Below are 20,120 nucleotides of genomic sequence, written 5' to 3'. Positions count from 1 at the left end.
ACAACACCGCTTGTTCATAATTGGTTACAGTGTTATAAATGCAGGGCAGCTTTGGCAGGTATAAGCAGGGCCGGTGTCAGGCTTTTTTACACCCTAGGCAAGGCTAACTACTTGCCCCCCCCCCATTGCAAACCAATTTTAAAAAACAAATGTCTTGTAGAAAAAATAAAAGCACAAAACTTGAAATTGCTAAAAAAAAATTTAAAAAATTGCCCCTCAGGTCAGTTTTGCACTCCTTTGAAGTCTGCGCCCTAGGTGACCACCTAGTTCGCCTAGTCGTGGCACCGGCCCTGGGTATAAGGGTAGCATAGCTCATTGTTCAAGGAATCCACCATACTGCTTGCATATTATAGCAAAGGAACATTTTTTAAGCAGTAGCATAATCAGGGCAGTGAAGCAAATTACCATGGGAAATCAGTTGCATTAGAGTTGAGAGAGACTGTGCTAAGCACTTGCCAGGAATACTTTCTTGCAGAGTGCATTAATGCTGTTTTGTTGGATGACACAATTGCTAGTTTGTCTTCTTGGCCCTGGAGTTTGGAACGATGAGGTGGCTGGAATATGGGTTATATAACTACTTATTACATAACTAAGATTCCTCATAAGGATGATATAGCTACTCAGTCCCTTTAAAGTTAACAGAGAACTTGCCCAAATCATTATTCACAATGAGCAAACAATTCTTTTTAAAGGTTGCAGTACTATGAAGCTGTTGCATGATTTGCGGAGCTGCAGTTTTGGCTGTTGATTTACTTGTATTTCCTGTCTGGTCTGAGATGGAAGAAGACTCAGTAAGTACAATGGCAATAACAGTATTCTGGGAGAACTATGTGAACTTGTGGTTTGAAATCTCAGTGTTCTGCACAACACATTGAAACTATGCCTTCTTCAATTAACTTGTCCTTCCAGAACCCATTTCAATAATTGGAAGGAAAACTAAACACATTCTATCAATTTTTAAGTAGGTTTAAAACTTCTTAATAATTCTTATTACTTAAGTAGGATTAATGAGTACCCAGCTTGCTGGGGGTAAAGGGAAGATGACTGGGGAAGCCACTGGCAAACCACCCCGTAAACAAAGTCTGCCTTGGAAACGTTGGGATGTGACGTCACCCCATGGGTCAGGGATGACCTGGTGCTTGCACCGGGGACCTTTACCTTAATACTTCTAAATCTCTTGGGCAATTTTTTAAGATGGCCTCTCTCATTTTGTGTTCAGTATATGGATGAGGGCCCTGACCTGGATGGCCCAGGCTAGCCTGATCTCGTCAGCTCTCAGAAGCTAAGCAGGGTCAGCCCTGGTTAGTATTTGGATGGGAGACCACCAAGGAATACCAGGGTTGCTGTGCAGAGGAAGGCAATGGCAAACCACCTCTGTTAGTCTCTTGCCATGAAAACCCTCGAAAGGGGTCGCCATAAGTCGGCTGCGACTTGAAGGCACTTTACACACACACACATATGCATGAGGAAACTACAACTCGCCCGTTCATAGATTCCCCCCCCCTTTAAGCATATGTTAAAAAGGGTTGGGATTTTAGACGGAAGCTTTCACAAGCCATCGAAAGAATCCCCCCCAACTTCTGGCAGTTTTAAAGAGCTCTGCAAAAGTGTTTGCTATGTGGGGTGGGGGGGATAAAGGATGCTCTGCGGAGGACAGGATGTGTCTTCGTTGCCAATATGATCATCACTTCCTGTTTCTGTGCTGTGCTTCTTGTTGCAGCACCATATGACCAACACGGGGAACTCTGGCCCAGTTTCCCCAATCCTCTCTCTTCCCTTTAGAGCAGTGTCACTGGTCCTCGGTGATAATATCATGTAGCCAGATCTGATTGGCTACGCGGTATCATGGTATTATCCCATAGTAGCTGAGTTCATTGTAGCCCTGTTTGCGTTACGGTGAATGCACATACAGTCCATGTACAGTGTACATTTGATTGTTCTTTGTATGTGTGTTAAGTAATTATCATGTTACAGTCAACGCATATATAGCTGAACATGTGACACATGTCCCACATTTACCCAGCTCTTGGTCCCTGGTTTCATTCATGAAGACAACACATGTTGGCTGTTTCTTACAAACGTGTACAGGCAGGATGAACGTGTGTTCACTGTTTCACTGAACAGGGCTACAGTGAAAGCCCAAGAGGCTCAAAAAAAGAAATGTCAATGATGCAGCAACATACCAGGGCATGAGGAAGAGATTTGCACCAAGGTAGGTAGTTTTTAGGACTTTTTGCCCCCTAAAATCCTATCTGGAGAAAACCCTATTCTGCCTCTGGCCTTTCACTTATACAATGCTGCTTTATATATCTGACCCACAGGTTGCTTTTTTCTGTTAGCTATCTAAAAATGCAGTAGGGGCTGTGGCTCAGTGGTAGAGCATCTGCTTGGCATGCAGAAGGTCCCGGGTTCAGTCCCCAGCATCGCCAGTTAAAGGAACCAGGCAAGTAGGTGATGTGAAAGATCTCTGCCTGAGACCCTGGAGAGCTGCTGCCAGTCTGAGTTGACAATACTGAAGCAGAGATATGGCCAGAGGAACTCCTGGCCTTCATTGAGTTTGTTTGTCCCATACCTGCCAAATGATCACTCCTTTGTGTTGATAGGAAGTGGGTGAGTGCCTTTTCCTGCTCCATGCAGCCTGGTCCATATTTCGGACAGCTGGTATGTTAGCAAAATATCCTTCTTAGAGAAAGTTAAAAACTGTTCTGGTTTAAAATAAAGAGTAGCCAAGAGTAGGGGAATGGGGAAAGTGGAGGGAGGCTAGTGGAACTGTAAACTATTTTTGTTTTGATTCTTCCCCCCCCCCTCCCCCCCCGCATTTTCAGTTTACATGTTTAGGTATAAATCTTTAAATATGTTGAATTTGACCCTGAATCAATCCTCTGGCTGTTGACTTTTATTATGTTACTGAAATGCCTTTTGCAGCCCCAAGAAGCAGTAAGCTGCATGAAAAACAATTTAGAATTGTAAGAGACAAACTGGCAGGTGGCTGATGAGGCCCCAGAGAATCCCGAGGTATTATTTATAGTACCAGCTGTTCACAAAATTTCTTAATGGGTTAAGTAAAAACTCAGTCTGCTTTGTACAAATCGGCCTTCACAACTTCAGCAACTTTAAATGTTGGGTCAACGTGGTAAGTTTTCCTTGGCGATGAGAATTCAAAGTTCTTCCCGCATTGTATTAGTCTTTCAGTTTACTTTAAATAATCTATAATTGTGTGCTTTGAATTCTTCAGGCCCCAGACGGTCTTAATGTTGATTGGCAGAAGTTCATGAAAAATCATCATACTGACGATGGGGCGGGGTGTGTGTGAGAGAGATACCATAGCATAGGGGGAAAGGACGCATTAACTTGTCTGTGTGCTTGGTGCCGGGGTCTGGAGGGGGCCACAGTTTGGTACTGCTACTGCTTCTCCCCTTTAACATTTAATTCACTAGGTTTCTCTTCCACTCCCATTGGCATCCAAGCTTTGGATCTTCAGATTTCTGTCTCCCTTCTCTCTGCGACCGCCGTAAACACAGCAGCAAGTCTGCAGTTGTCCGCTTTGCTTATGGTTCAGTCAAACGCACAAAATAGAGGCGTTCATTATTTTTATTTATTTATTTTTTCAATTTATGACCCGCCCTCCCCAGCCAAAACCAGGCTCAGGGCGGGTGACATCAACCAGAAAACATCAATTATCAACAATAAAATTCATAATAATTCTAAAATTAAACAATAAAATCCAATTAAAACCTTAAACTCCAGATGGCACCTAATTTAACCCAGTGCCCAGAATAAGCAGCAGGTTGCTTTTTTAAAAAATAGTGACTGTTATTAATGTATTAAATAATATCATTAAATATTTTGTCACCCCCTCAGACTATCCCAATTTGGCAGAACAAACCTTACGGCTCGTCACGCAGCTTTGTCAGAAAGATCGGGACAAACCTGCCTTTAAAACCGTGTCCTAGAGCAAGCTTTCAGGTAAGATGCTGCATTTCATCCTGCGGAGCTATAAATGGCAATGACTACTCTTTGGCTACATGCGTTGGTTAAAGACAAAAATTGATCTTTAGTGCAAGAGGGTGGTCTCACAGTGTTTCAAAGGTTGCCCCTGCCACTTTCAGCCCTGTTTTTGGACTTTTTTTTTGTCTTAGGACTATTTTTTTTGTCCTGTCCTGGATGGCCCAGGCTAGCCCAATCTCATCAGGTCTCGGAAGCTGTGCGGGGTCAACCCTAGTTAATTCTTGGATGGGAAACCACCAAGGAAGTCTACAGTTGCGGTGCAGAAGCAGGCAATGGCAAACCAATTCTGTTCATCTTTTGCCTTGAAAACCATACTATGTGTCAACACAACCAGGCTATATGTCGGCTGTGACTTGCTGGCAAAAAAAGAAAGACAATTTTACTGTATAATATGCTTAGTTTTAAAACGAACTTGTAAAAGCTACCCAGTTTGCATGCTTTGATGCAAACCAAATCTCTGTTGCCCTTTAAAACTATATTGTTGATTTTGCTCTGATTGGTTTTAATTTTTATCAGGCTTATATTGAATTTATCTGTTCGTATTTTTCCTTTTCTAAAGGGGTTTATTGTTTATACTGCCATGTTGCTGCTGCTTCTGGTTTTTGTTTTTAGAGTCAGTGTTGTTAAATACTGTGTTACCCTGAATACTTTGATAGAAAGGTGCAACAGAAATGCAGTAGATAAATATATACTGCTACGTTGTTTCTTATGTTAACTCAAATCTTTGCCAAAACAAAGAAGTGTTAGCAGAATCAGGTGCATCCTAGGAAATCAGGTGCATCCTAGAGGTGCTTCTGAATAGCTCTGATGCATTTTAAAAGCCAAAACTAGTAATGCCCCTGACAAGCCTGGTTGTACAGAAAAACGTACATTTATTGGCTGTCTGCTACTGAGGACAGAACTCTAGACCAGTGGTTCTCAACATTTTTCTGACCGTGGCCCCCTTCCGACCTTGTTTCCTTGCTGTGGCCCCCTGTCCTACTGTTAGAAAGGTAGCTATTTAAATGTTTTGTTTGTAAATAGCCAAGGAACAAAGAAGCATAAACAGCCACACAAAATGCACACATGCAGTTCTTATTGGGAAACTGAAATTTACAAAAAATACCCCACAAAAAGGGAATACAACACGCTAATAAACAACAGTGTTCACATACAAACACAGTGGTGCAGTGCGGAAGTGGGAGGGAGAAGGAAGCGGAAGCGATGTTGCCGCAGAGTGCACATGGTGATCTATCCACTGGGAAGCACGGTCACTTCTCTGTTCACTCCACTTCTCTGTTTTCTATTTTCTTCACTTCTGTTTTCTTTCTTTTTTTCCTTGGTCACTTCTGTTTTCTTCACTTCTCACTTCCCTCTGTGGCCCCCTAGTCTCGTGCTGTGGCCCCCCATTTATGCAATTTTCACCTGTTGCCCCCTTGAAATATCCTGGGGGGCCCTGAGGCCCCCGGAGGGCCATATGGCCTCAAGTTGAGAACCACTGCTCTAGACCTTGGTTGCTCAACCACCCAGAAAGCTCATTTATTACTTTATTTACAAGAATTATGCCCAGCCTTTCTGCCCTTGTAAGGGCCACCAAGGTAGCCAACAAATTAAAGCTGCACATAATAAAATCCCATCTTAAAAAGCATTAAAACCAATAAATCATTAAAACTATTAAAACCACGGCTGAAGTACACATAAAAACATAACATAATAATGGCATGTGTTTGAAAAGTGCAGAAACCAAACCATAATATTATTCTTAGGACTTTGAAAACCAATAATAAGATTTTAAAGTACAAAATTACATTTATGAGTATTTTGAGTTTGGTTTACCATAGACAAAATGAAAAATCATACTGCGCATGACCAACATTTATCAAACTTTTAGAAATTATTGCATCAGAATGCACATGTCTGCAGAACGATATATGATGTTTCAGTAAACAGACCGCCATTGGAACTTAACCTGGGACATCTCCTTTTCAAAGGGGACAGTCAGTGTTATGTATTGTGGGGATGCCGAACAACAGCTAGAGATGCTGAGTATCTTCACTGCTAACCAGCTTTTATCCCTGAAATAGTACTTATTCTAAAATATTTATATCCTGCTTTTCATAGCATTCAAAGCATCTTACAAACATATTAAACCAACCTCTGCAAAATAAAGTAAAATTAGAAATATCTGTCTCTCTGGTACATTTTTATTCTGCCCTCCTTCTGGGGATCTAATTTCCCCCCCCCACCCCCATTTTATCCTCACAACAATTCTGCAAGGAGTGTTAGGCTCAGAATGCTCTGATCCAGTGATCTTCATAGCAGAATGGGATTTGAGCCAGGGTCTCCCATATCCCACTCCAACACTCTTAACTAACCCACTCTGGCCCTTAAATAAGTATTGAATTAAAGCTGCTGCCATTAAAATGGGTTTTTAAAAGCAACTTCTGTCGTAAAACCAAGACTATATAACAGCAATTTCAGGCCTAAAAACTAGCACGAGAGAATGAAACAATGTAGATTAGCTCTGTGAGGTCACCACAAAAAAGGAACGATAACTCGTTCTAATGCAGAATTATAATAATGTCTGCATCTGGTGCCTGAATGCAGACAAGAAACATGCTAAAGGCAAATGTAGTCCACCAAAAGAGGAGGAGAAGAGTTGGTTTTTATATGCCGGTTTTCTCTACCACTTAAAGAAGAATCAAACTGGCTTACAATTACCTTCCTTTACCCTCCCCTCAACAGACACCCTGTGAGGTAGGTGGGGCTGAAAGAGTGTGACCAGCCCAAGGTCACCCAGCTGGCTTCATGTGTAGGAGTGGGGAAACAAATGCAGTTCACCAGATTAGTGTCCGTCACTCATGTGGAGGAGTGGGAAATAAAACCCAGTTCTCCAGATCAGAGTCCACCGCTCCAAACCACCACTCTTAACCACTATACCACGCTGGCTCTAGGGCCTTGTCCCTTCCTGGCTCTAGGGCCTTGTAACTTCCTGGCTTATTTCAGAAGGTAGGGGCACTAGGGGAAGTTTTTCTCAGAAAGAACTCAGTGGATAGATTGCTTTGTACAGGAGAAGACAGTCCTTCAGATGTTCTGGGCCCATACCATCAAGGAAGAATGGCACCTAGAAACAAACAGCATTCTAGCTCTTTCAGTACATCAGTAATATGACCGCTGTGCTGTCATATAATCTCTTTTACCCTCCTTTAATAAACATTTTGAACCAAGTTGACGTTTTCTGAGAGGTCTTCGAAGGCAGCTGCACGTAGAACCCATTACAGTGATAAATAATGAAGAGCTTTGCATGCCCAGAGAAGATCTCCCTTCCCCGCCTCTACTGGGCTATGGCTCCAAGGTTCTCTGGCCCTCCTGATGATTGTATGAGGAACCTCTAGGCTTAGAGGAGTGGGACCTAACATTTTACCAGCTTCTCCATCTGCTGAGACGAGCTTTCAGGAAGTCAGCGAAGCGGTTGCCGCTACGTGTGACCCATTGCCTCACCTTCCTCTAATCGCTTGCCTCTGTAGCCACAGTTCACAGTGCCAATATATAAAGAGGGCAGTGGTATCTGAACATGTGTGTGTGTTAAGTGCCGTTAAGTCGCTTCCGACTTATGGCGACCCTATGAATCAATGTCCTCCAAAACATCCTATCTTTAACAGCCTTGCTCAGGTCTTGCAAACTGAGGGCCGTGGCTTCCTTTATTGAGTCAGTCCATCTCTTGTTGGGTCTTCCTCTTTTCCTGCTGCCCTCAACCTGAACATAAACCAATGGAAACCAATACCACTATACAAGCATGAGTCTATTTTAATATACATTCATAAATGATAAACTCATTTTATAAACTTGTATAAGCTTTGAGCTTGTATACAAATATTATAAATGCATAAGCTTTTGACAAGGTTTTGCAATTATTTTACTGTTGCTTCCTCAGAATTCTGTTGCTTTAAATTCACTGGAGAATCTCAGCTGCTTATGAAGTCTTACTGATTCTTATCCCTGTTAGCTATATAAAACAAAGTTTATAACATAAGTGTACTTATCCTATATTAACTTATTTATTATCCAAACAAAATAATATTATTTTATTTACCCAAGCAAGTATTCAGTTAAATCTTGACAGACCATGCTCACAGTGCAGCATTTTTCTGAACTCCCGTTAAAACGCATGTATACTTTGAGAGTTGAGAATTGTAACCATGTGCCTACAGTAGTCTCATCAGCATAAACTTGAACAACAAATAATATTTTCACAACTTTGAATATATATTTGCACCTGGGTTTGGCTGGAGTTTGTTTTCAAGACTTTCTGAGAAGCCCTGTGTTGATGCTCGAGAAAAAACGAAGAGGATATCCTGTTCATGTTTATGCAAGTTAGCTATGGTCCATGAATGACTTCCAGTGTAACGGTGCTGAACAAATCCATATGTTTCCTAGGCATATAAATGTTGTTTTTTAAAAAACAACCTTTTAAAACTATCAGAAACATTATTGTTTAAACAATAACAGCTTTAGACACAGGGAGTGTGATCAACCCTACAGATCTGCTCTGTTGTTGTTGTTTTTCACTCTCAATAACAGATTTCCCTCCCCATCATTGGCCTTGCTGTTTAAACATTTTGCAATATATATAAATGGTAAATACATTTTTAGCATTTAAAACACTTAATGATTTACATCCTGAATGTCTTGGCAAGAAGTTGGTTTATAATGTGAAAGCAAATCTTTGTGGGACCACCCAGTAATTTTATTCTTTTTCTCTCTTCCCCGACACACTTTCAAGGCTCTACCAAATGTTTCAGATCTCTATTTAAGTGACACCCCCCCTGTTCCCACCCTGGCAGACGTCGCATGGATAGCTTCAGATGACGAAGAAACATATACTAGAGTCAGGTACAGCCTTCCTCCTTTTCATTTCTTAGCGCCTGTTAATTTCCCTTATTTGATAAAAAAATCATAGCTGGTCTGCTGTCTACCCCCACCCCGTATCTTTTTCTGGTAAGTGCCATCCAAGGCTTTAGGGTAGAAGCAGGATTCCCTGCAAGGTTCAGAAGCCTGTTCTTGGATATATTTAAAGATTTAATTGCTTTAAAAGCAGCTTGTTTTAAAGCAGTTGCTGCGGTTACTTTTAATAAAATAGACTGGTAGTGACCAGTGATTGCATCTGCTCCAGAGGAATACTCATGTATGGTCTGGAATTTGGAGGTACTCAACTCAGTTTTTTGGAATACCACCACCACGTGGTTTGCCTGCCTATACCTACTTTTTGACAATTCCTCGCCTGTCTAGAGCCTTCTTTCTAGCTAGATTAAACGCTAACCCTTCTACTATTATGCAAGGCAGAATTTTGAATGTACCATACTCGGAAAGGATTTGTCCGTGCTCTTCTGGCTCGGGAGCTCTTGGAATGCTATTTCTGTGAGGACCTTAGAGTGTGATATATCTCTCCTCTTTTAATGCATAAATCCAATGCCTCTGTTCTGATATAATGCCTTTTTTATTAAGTGATAGGGATCCTAAGGCTACATTGGCAGGGGTAAAATTTATCTCAGTCCTTATATCCCCCAAACATTAGATTCAAAACAGTTCTGCTCAAGATCAATGGATCAAGGAGCTTCTAAGGGATAAAGGAAAGGAACATGGAGGTAGACAAAATGCTTTTCCCTACGTGGCTTCCACGAAAGGAGATGGTAAAAAAAAAGTTGAAAATAAGCATGGATTGACTCATAAAAATGCTGTACACTGTACACGGAGCCCCGTGGCACAGAGTGGTAAGCTGCACTACTGCAGTCAAAAGCTCTGCTCACGACCTGAGTTCAGTCCCAACAGAAGTTGGTTTCAGGTAGCCGGCTCAAGGTTGACTCAGCCTTCCATCCTTCCAAGGTCGGTAAAATGAGTACCCTGCTTGCTTGGGGGTAAAGGGAAGATGACTGTGGAAGGCAATGGCAAACCAGCCCTGTAAACACAGTCTGCCTAGTAAACGTCATGATGTGACGTCACCCCATGGGTCAGTAATGACCCAGTGCTTGCACAGGGGACTACCTTTACCTACCTAAAAATTCTATAGGGGATTTTTAAGAGTGGAAAGTAGATCTTCTGATGGGAGATGGGAGATAAACGCTCAAGGGTCACAGGTTCAGTCATACGGATATTTTAAAGGGTGTGTCAGGCAGCTCGAGTGAAGGTGAGTCGTACGCTCTGGTACAGCAAATGGTTCCATGGAAAATTATTGTTTAAGGTAGCATCGAGGGAAGCGGCAATAGCAAGCGTTGTAGGATACAGCAGCTGTGGGGTGCTTTAAAAAAATTTTTCCCATGGGAGTTGAGTTTATTGGAACGTTTGGGTTTCTGAATTCCAGGACGGACTGTCGTCCTCTAAAGCACAAGTGGAAGCCCAGCCCATTCTTTGTCATACAGCGTAACGCCTCCGTCCCAAACTTGAGAAAGCAAGAAGAAAAGCTGTTGGCTTTGAAGAAGCCAGGTTTACCTGCCTTGAGTCGGACCACAGAACTCCAGGAAGAGCTAAGTCACCTGCGGAGTCAGATAGCGAAAATTGTAGCAACTGATTCAGGTGAGAAGAACACAGTGCCCTGATGCTTTCAGTGACAACACCCTAAGCTCGAATGCTGGAAATCAGCACTATTACAACGCTGGTGGGAAACGGTATAGCAGAAAATATCGAGTCCCAGTGTTAACAGCAGGAAGTTTGATGGGTAGAAGCGTAAACTGAAATTGTTCCCTAGCCTTAGTAGCAAATGTAAATCAACCTTCCAAAATACCACCAGCGACTTGAAAATTATTCTTCTGGATATGCAAACAGAAGTAACAGAGAAGGGTTTGGGAGGAAATGCAATTCACCTTCTAAAAGAATATCTACTGCTGCCTGACTACTCACTAGGAGCTCTGTTTTGGTGCTTACTAGTAAATTGGCAGTTGAACTCCCCGAGGGTTAACCTGGGAGGTGCAGATAGCCTGCAGTGTATTCTGGTGAAGAAGTAGGGGTGGGGGGGAGAGAGGCTTCTGGGTGAGACCTTCATGTACCTACTAGAACAGTCCCACTCCTATGCGGAACAGCTCTTCTGCTGTGGTGGAGATGGAGAATCTCAAGGTTGGAGGGGATCTGGCTGAGGAGGAGGGGTGCAATCCCTTAGAAGGGTCCCATTCCTCGGATGATGAACCAGCATGGAGAGCCAGTGTGGTGTAGTGGTTAAGAGCAGTGGTTTGGAGAGGTGGAGTCTGATCTGGAGAACCAGGTTTGATTCCCCACTCTTCCACATGAGCGGCAGAAGCTAATCTGGTGAACTGGATTTGTTTCCCCACTCCTACACACGAAGCCAGCTGGGTGACCTTGGGCTAGTCACAGTTCTATTAAGAGCTCTCAGCCTCACCTACCTCACAGGGTGTCTATTGTGGGGAGGGGAAGGGAATTGTAAGCCGGTTTGATTCTCCCTTAAGTGGTAGAGAAAGTCGACATATAAAAACCAACTCTTCTCCTTCTTCTTCAATATCCTCTCATTCTAAGGACAACCCTCTGTGGTTTTGGGGCGGTGGGCTTTTGGTAACAGGTGATTCAGTTATTGGGAGTTTAGAGAGTGGGCTCTGTGACAGGCGTTCTGACTGCATGGCGACTTGCCTACCTGATGCGAAGATTGTGGACCTCACACACTCTGTAGAAAGGCTGATAGCGCTGGCAGGTCAGCGGTGGTGGTGCACATTGGCACCAGTGACACTGGGAAATGTAGCCATGTGGTCATTTGCAAAGGGCTCCACTTGTCTTTTGGAGATGTTGCTCTCGGGTGACTGCAGAGGGGCTGACCTTTCCCTGCCATTGAAGTCTGTGTACTGGTGGAATTTGGTTGTGGCCAAAATACTGTACAACCAAGATCTGAGCGCGCGCGAGCGTGTGTGAGAATTTTTTTTTTCAAGAGCTGTGTTGTTTTGGGGAATAGGCAGTAATGTCAGTCAATCTTTAGGTTTCTGGGTGAGACATTCATGGACCTACTAGAGCAGTTCGTATAAGCATAAGGGGTGATAGCAGTTATTTCTAAGTATAAGGAAAAGTTACTGTGGGGAAAATGCAAAAAAAAATCATTCGTATAAATAGACAAGTCAGTCCAACTTATTGGAGGTAGGTGAAATAATTTATAATTTGATTAGCACTGATAAAATGGGAAACACACAAATTCAGTGTCCTAGAAGAGTTCGCCTGTGTCCACCGAAATCTGAATTAGTCAATGGGCATGCTATTTAGAATCCCATTCATAGACTCATAGAGTTGGAAGGGGCCATAAGGCCATCTAGTCCAACCCCCTGCTTAATGCAGGATCAGCCTAGAGCATCCCCGACAAGTGTTTGTCCAGCCTCTGCTTAGAGACTGCCAGTGAGGGGGAGCTCACCGCCTCCCTAGGTAGCTGATTCCACTGTCGAACAACTCTTACTGTAAAAGTTTTTTTCCTAATATCAAGCCAATACCCTTCCACCCACAAGTAGGTCTTTTTTTGATGTGGCCTTAATACTGTGTTGCCGAGGCTTTTATTTGAATTTTCCTAATTCCTTTTCAAGTCTGTAAACATTGTTGCTTCACTACAAAGACTGAGTTTTATATCATCTGGGGTGTTCCTGAACCATTTTTTTTTGTTCTTTTGTCGCATATATACCACCTGTAGCATTTTAAAAAGGTAGACAAATGAAAGAAATACTCTGGATGAAATTTCACACTCCTTTAAATTTCCATGCAACTTCTGTCCATGCATTGTTTGATAAGGGTAAGAGGTCTTTTGTTGGTTTCAGGCCAGGGAACAAATTGTGTAGATTTTGCCATGGAAATTCTAAACAGCTGTGCCCCAGGGTGTTAGAACTTCTGCGTTCTGGTGTTTGAATGTTCTGTGTAGAAGCATTGGATCTGAATAACTTGCTTGGCTTGTGTTCTTATTATTTGGAGCTACCAAGGTGCATGGTACTTTAGAGTTATCAAACAAAAATGGGTCCCTGCCTCAAAGAGCTATACAGTCTTATAAATGACCAAGAAGAAAGCAGTCAAGACCGGGAGGAAGAGTTAGGCAAGGGTAATAAGGGAACAATATGCATTTGATTATTGTATTGGATGTGGAATACTTTTTTTATAAACACTTAGCAGTGGATATAGTTGGGGAAGTAACCCATTGAAGGAGAAATTATTTTATAACTTGTTGGTAATATGCATTTTTTTAATCTCTTCTCATTTTGTAAAGTCTCTTGGATGAATCAGTACTTAAGAGAAACACAACCCATTTCCACACCATTTTTTTAATGTCCTCTTTTGCCATTTGCATCAACTTATTTTCTTGCTGTGCTTTGGCCTACGTTTTCTTCGCATACATTTTAGCACGGTCTTGCCTTAGGACGCCTTTGTGCCATGAAACCCTTGCCTGGCATCCCAACCGTTCTTTTTCGTAAAGAGCCCTATGCATCTTCAGACACTAGGGCTGAATGAATCATTGTTTTCTGTCACCTACTCAGTTGGCTTTTTGGATAAGAGACAAGATAAAGCTTTCCTGGACCCCCTCAGTAGTAGCAGATCTTAGATTATTGGGAGTGTGTTGTTGAGCTAGTATAGTTCCAGACTTGGCATTCCAATATGTAATTATTGTTGACTAATTATAGAAATTTATTTTTTAAAAGCAGTTTCTAAATTTGCAGTTGACCAAAAGCACGTCAATCATTCTTCCCCAGCTGGTGCTGTATTTCTTTTCCAGTGTTATGCTAGTACAGGTTGGCGCTCACTGAATCTTTGCATCGGTGTGTTTACAGTGCAATCCAGTTAGATTGCCCTGTTAATGTGGTTATGCTTTTCTCAGGCCATTGCCAGACGGGGTACTGAACAAGCCATCGAGGTGTATCCATGCTAAAAGTCCACCAATTCCCCCTTCCTGCTGCAGTCTTCCCTCACTTCATTCCTCAGGTTCCCTGTCCCAGGAGCAGCATTTTGTGGAGATCAATGGAGGGCAGCAGGAAAGGGAGAGGCAGGAAATTTTCCATTCCACTGATGGAAAACTTAATCTGGGTCCAGCCCATTGTTCTCTTCAGTGCCTAAAAGCTACTCACGCTGGGCGGAATTAGGCTGACCTTAGCTCTCATTACAGAAATTTGCATTAGCAGTGGACATTCTCTGTTCCCTAAAATTTAATGACTACCATCTGCATCAGGAGCTAATTTCCTACTAGAAGTTTTGTTACAACCAGTGGTCTGAACAAAGAAACTCTGCTTACCTAAAGGAAGTGCACCCACTTCCTTTAAGCTTCCCTTTTTGCATCATCCTACTGCACTAGAGCGTAGTTCAGGAATGACCAGTGTTGCATCTGTTCCCACATATTTCCCTCCCCCTCACTGCCCCAAGGACCGAATTCACTCTTTGGAGAGATGTGTTGTGACAGTCATGGGAAGAAAGGGTTAAGTACCCTCTGCCCTGATCTTCAAAGCAGTCACCAGGGGCTGCCAATTAGCTTTTTTTTTTTAAAAAAAAAATCTGATTTGGCCCTAAGGGGTTTCTGGGTTTTTTTTTCCTGGGGGGACGGAATTGTCCTAGACCAGAGCTTGGCGTGTGTTCTCCTGCACAGAATGTAAATAAACAAAACTCTGGTTTGGCACTAGGTTTACATCTGTGTGTATTGTTCTTTTTTTTTCCAGCTTCCTCTTCATTAACGCCAGATTTATTATCTCCAGGGAGTTCAAATGTGTCTTCTCCCTTGCCTTGTTTCGGATCCTCATTCCAATCTACAACTTCCTTTGTCATTAGTGATATAACGGAGGAGGAGGCAGAACTAGAAAGTCCGGAGCTTCCATCTGTTTCCTTGCTTTGTTCTGCAACCTCTGAATGTTGTAAAGCAGACCCCAAGGATTCCGACGACGAAGATTCGGTGTCTCTGTCAAAGGCCAGCAGTTTTGCAGACATGATGGGCATTCTTAAAGACATTCATAGGATGAAACAGAACAAAGACTTGTAAGTTTCTTTCCCCCCCCCCCCCTTCAATCCCAAAATGTCTTCTTTTCTGATTGGACGCTTGTTTCGAAGGTGCATCTGCTGGGCTTTAGCGCACTGGTGAAGATTTTTCAGTTCCAAAGTGCTTCTGCTGCACTGCCACAGTCCTCACAAGACATGTTTTTAAATGCTTGTCCCTAACAATGTGGGGCCCAAAGTCCACAAAATTTGCTAAACAGCAGATGTTTTCTTTAGCTTGCTTGTCTACCCATTCCCATCATCGCATTTGTGAGCCTAAAAGAACCAGTTTTGTAGAGCTCCTCTGCCTATTTGTTTGGAAGCCGTTCTTAGATAATGAGGTTGATTAGGCTAGTGGCTGTTTGCAAGCCTGCCTTCGATGAACCACCAAGAGGAAAGACAGAGTGCATATTTTTAAAAACTATGTAGGCTTTTTGCCTGTTGGCTGGGAAGCCTGAAGCATTATTCTGTAAACAAGCACTTTAAGTCACCATTTTGGCCATGCAGGCAGACCTAGGGTGGTTTAAAAAAAACAACCCAAATGTCACAGATGCTGCCCCAGCTTTGGCTGTCTATCTGCATCGTGTTATCTCCAGATGCCCCATTCATTTCATGCATTGCCTGTTACAACCAAAGGATCCATTAAGCATTGTTCGGTATATGAATGTCAAGTTCCGGGCTTTGATCAACTGAAGTCAGCAAGAGCTCTGACTTCTAGACACAAAGACGCCACAGTCTTGCAATGTGTAACTGTGCTAGTGAGACGGGAACGTTTGCCAAGGAGCTCAAAAATTCTTGCCAGTGATATTCTGGAAGTTCTCTCCATTAAGAGAATAATTTAAATCATTGCAGTATTGCTTATGAATTTAACACACAACTGAATTAGAGAACTTTCATGCTTGGCAGTATGCAGCTATGATACCATGGTAACATTGAATTAAATTCTATATTATATTTATGTTGTAATTTTATATTGCCAGCTTATGCATCAGTTGCATTTTGTGTGTGTGTTTTTCCCTTCAGTTATTATAAAACTAAATTTTATACAGAAGGCAGAATCCCTTAGCGCTCATTTCCTTAATCTTGTTGGAGGCCAGAACTGGATTTGCTTGGCAGAAGCAGAGCTAGCTCTTTGCCCTTGTACAGATCTATGGTGAGACCACACTTGGAATACTATGTACAGTTCTGGTCACCACACCTAAGAAAGGATATCGCAGAGCTTGAGAAAGTGCAGAAAAGAGCAACCAAAATGATCAGGGGACTAGAGCAACTGCCCTATGAGGAGCGGTTAAAACGCTTAGGGCTGTTTAGCTTGGAAAGAAGACTGTTAAGGGGAGACATGATAGAGGTCTATAAAATTATGCATGGTATGGAGAGAGTGGACAGGGAGAAGTTTTTCTCCCTCTCCCATACTAGAACATGGGGTCATCTGCTGAAGCGGGAGGGTGAGAGATTGAAAACAGATAGAAGGAAATATTTTTTCACACAACGCATTGTTAAATTGTGGAACTCCCTGCCCCAGGATGTGGTGATAGCTGCCAATTTGGAAGGGTTTAAGAGGGGAGTGGTCATGTTCATGGAGGAGAGGGCTATTCATGGCTACTAGTAAAAATGGATACTAGTCATGATGCATACCTATTCTCTCCAGGATTGGAGGAGTGTTGTCTATTATATTAGGTGGAACACAGGCAGGATGGTGCTGCTGCAGTCGTCTTGTTTGTGGGCTTCCGAGAGGCACCTGGTTGGCCACTGTGTGAACAGACTGCTGGACATGATGGCCTTGTTCTGATCCAGCAGGGCCTTTATGTTCATGAGGATGCTGTGTGGCTCTTTTCTGAATTGCCAGTTTCAAAGTTATTCCATGTCGTTTTCCAAAGCCAGCTTTTAGCCACTGGGGTGTGTGTATCTTGTTTAAAGAAAGGGATATTTCCTGCACTTTTATTAACATTGTGATGTAGCAAGAATTAGCAGGGATCGTACTATTTCCATTCACAAATAGCATTTGTTTTAGTAACTTGACTCGGGTCTGTTAAAACATTGGGGAAACTGGGCGGCTGTAATCCGTTCTGATAAAAACAGTCTGCGTTGCAACTATATTAACAAAATGTGGGTCACATTTTGTGCAGCGCAGTAGTTTTTGCCCTGAATAAGCAAAGCTTTGCAAAGAGAGCTCGTGATGCAAATGCTGCATAGAAACTAGATCCCGACTGCTGGTGGTGAAATGTCCATGCACTGCGGGTAGGACTTTGAAACGGAGTGTAAAAGCATGAAAGGAGTCTTGTTGGATAAGACCAAAGGTCTGCGTGGGTGAGAATTTCCCCAGAGAAGTCAACTTCATGGAAACCAACAAACAGGGAAGGACACCGACAAACCAACCTCCTCTGCTGTTTTCTCCTCCAGCAATTAGTATTCAGGGGCATACTGCCTTTGGAACTAGCGACTCTCTTCAGTCATAAGGCTGGTAGACCCACCCTCCATGGATTTGTGTAATCAGCAGCCATAATCTTGTGGCAATGAATTCTGTATAAGTGGCATCCTGTGTAATGTAAGCCCCATGTTAGGATCCCCGTGGCACAGAGTGGTAAGCTGCAGTATTGCAGTCCAAGCTCTGCTCACGACCTTTCGATCCCGAAGGAAGTTGGTTTCAGGTATCCGGCTCAAGGTCGACTCAGCCTTCCATCCATCCGAGGTTGGTCAAATGAGTACCCAGCTTGCTGGGGGTAAAGGGAAGATGACTGAGGAAGGCACTGGCAAACCACCCCGTAAACAAAGTCTGCCTAGTAAACGTCGGGATGTGACTTCACCCCATGGGTGAGGAATGACCTGGTGCTTGCACAGGGGACCTTTACCTGTGTAATGTGCTGGACCACCATCACCGCTAACTGGTCTGTTGGTGTTGCAGACCTGCTATTGGACAGGAAATGTTTTCCCCAGACTTTGGTTTTTGGAGGGGGGTGGGTTACATGATACAGCAACCTCGCTGAAGCAAGCCCAAGTGTGGGTCTGATCCATGCCTGGATAGAAGACTTTCTGGGAATCCTTCATAAACTGCCTTGAGTTCCATAGTTAGACAAAAGGCAGGAAATAAATGAACTGGTTTTTTTTTTAAATCCTGCTCTCCCCTTTATAGCAACCACAAGCACCCTTCCTCTTGTAGGAGGTCGCATCCTCACTGTTGAGCAAGAACTCTAGACAACAGGTGTATGTGTTACAAATTTAGCAGAATCCGTGTGTGGCTATGGCTACAACAAAAATCCTTATTGCAACAGACTAAATTTTACAGTGAAGTCTTAAGCCAAGTTACACCCTTGGCTTAGAAGAGTGACAGTGTTATAAGCAAGAATTACACTGCTAGTGGCAAGTGTTATAAGCAAGGGTTTCAAGAGCATCTTACCCCTTGGTGCAAAGCAGCTGATTTATGTAAAACATTTTTCTCCCGCCTTTTTCTGCAAGGGGCCTAAGGCAGCGTGCTAGGTCTCAGAGGAGAGATCGGAGGGTGTCTGGGTTAAAATTCAACAGCTTTACCCTGAGTAAGAAGAGCACAATGTATGTATTGGTGGTGGCCCTGATTGGGCAAAAAGGCAGGATATCAATTCTGTAAATAAAATAAAATTGCCAAGTATATGTAGGGAGTATTGGGACCTGATCATCAGTTCTGTACCTGTTTGTGTGATTGGTCCTCAGAGTAAAATTGAATAACCTCTGAATCAGGGCATCATCAGACTAAATTTTGTCATTTTTATATCAGGAAGTTCATTAAATTATTCCAGGCTTGAGATGTGTGGAAGGTAGATCGTGAGCCTCTGAGAGTCGTGGTCTGTTCTTAAACAAGATTGTATAGGCTGGGTCACCTAATGGGCAAATAACAGAGCCAGCGTGGTGTAGTGGTTAAGAGCGGTGGATTCAGCTCTGGAGAACCGGGTTTGATTCCCCACTCCTACGCATGAACGGCAGATGCTAATCTGGAGAACTGGATTTGTTTCCCCACTCCCACACATGAAGCCCGCTGGGTGACCTTGGGCTAGTCACAGCTCTCTTAGAGCTCTCTCAGCCCTACCTACCTCAGGGTGTCTGTTGTGGGGAGGGGAAAGTGATTGTAAGCTGGTTTGATTCTTCCTTAAGTGGTAAAGAAAGTTGGCATATAAAAACCAACTCTTCTTCATACTGGTCAATTTGACTGGGTAGCGGGAATCCTTTTTGTGGTTAGATCTGCTATGAACTTGAGGTGCCGTTGATGAGTGGCCTGTGTTTTTAGCTGCCTTTGTTCTTTGTGCAGTTCACAATCTCCCATTTCTGAGATCCTCAATGCTGCAGAGAGATCAGGAGGGGATTTCACCATCACCAGGAAACCCAGTTGCAGGGGTGGGGGACAACTAACTTGCTTAGAAAAACGTTTTAGAATTGTATTCAACAAAGCAACGGCCATTTTGGGATTGTGGAAGGACCTGTGTCTGTATTGCTATTAACCCCCTTCCTCTTCTGTCCTCCGTATAGGAATAGAACTTTACTGAAAGAGGAGGATCCTGCAGTTCTCATAGCGGACGTTTTGAGAAGAAAATTCGCCCTGAAGGATGAAGACGTAAACACAAAGAAGAACTGACATTATACTCCCTTATTACCCTGTAAGCAAATTATTGTACTCCTAAGATAGTTTTTTCCCCCTCCACAGTGGCTGCCTTCCTCAAACATCAGACTCATCATTTAGGGGCTAGGCTTCCTCTAAGAGGAGCTGTGGATTTGCTGTTTTTCCACACAGCTTAGAACGATGCAATTTTTTATAGGGTAAACTGTTTTCCACAACTGTTTTTTGCATTGTTGGTAAGGATTCTTCTGTAGTGGAACACGCCAGAGACTTGACTGAACGATTTAAATTAAAAACAATCTATTCTTAATTTTGCTGCAAAAAAAATGGCTAGCTGCTGGTTTATATACTGTAAATGGATACAAGTACCTTAATTCTCAAACCTGTGGTACCGTATTTTTCGCTCCATAAGACGCACTTTTTTCCTCCTCAAAAGTGAGGGGAAATGTGGGTGTGTCTTATGGAGTGAATGTGCATCTTATGGACCCTAGCCCAGTTCATAAGACGCACATTCTAGCTTGGAAGGAAGGCAGGCGGGGCGCACAGAGCTGGCTGGGCGCGCCAGAACAACTTGAGC

At 43.0% G+C, this 20,120-nt stretch overlaps 1 protein-coding gene across 1 annotated transcript; it reads left to right on the top strand.

The window, feature by feature from the left end:
• The first annotated feature begins 694 nt into the window (after nucleotides 1–694).
• Nucleotides 695–19,873, top strand: MTFR1L (mitochondrial fission regulator 1 like). The gene is made up of 6 exons (XM_056846934.1): nucleotides 695–791; nucleotides 3,862–3,966; nucleotides 8,771–8,880; nucleotides 10,346–10,557; nucleotides 14,652–14,964; nucleotides 19,456–19,873. Exons 1-6 carry the CDS (start codon nucleotides 717–719, stop codon nucleotides 19,559–19,561), a joined length of 921 nt encoding a protein of 306 aa, XP_056702912.1. The 5' UTR covers nucleotides 695–716; the 3' UTR covers nucleotides 19,562–19,873.
• Nucleotides 19,874–20,120: the final 247 nt, after the last annotated feature.

Source organism: Euleptes europaea, chromosome 3 (genome assembly GCF_029931775.1).
Source record: "Euleptes europaea isolate rEulEur1 chromosome 3, rEulEur1.hap1, whole genome shotgun sequence".
In the NCBI taxonomy this organism is placed as follows: Eukaryota; Metazoa; Chordata; class Lepidosauria; order Squamata; family Sphaerodactylidae; genus Euleptes; species Euleptes europaea.
The sequence above is the reverse complement of the archived record's forward strand: the minus strand, read 5'-3'. Positions and strand labels throughout refer to the sequence as shown.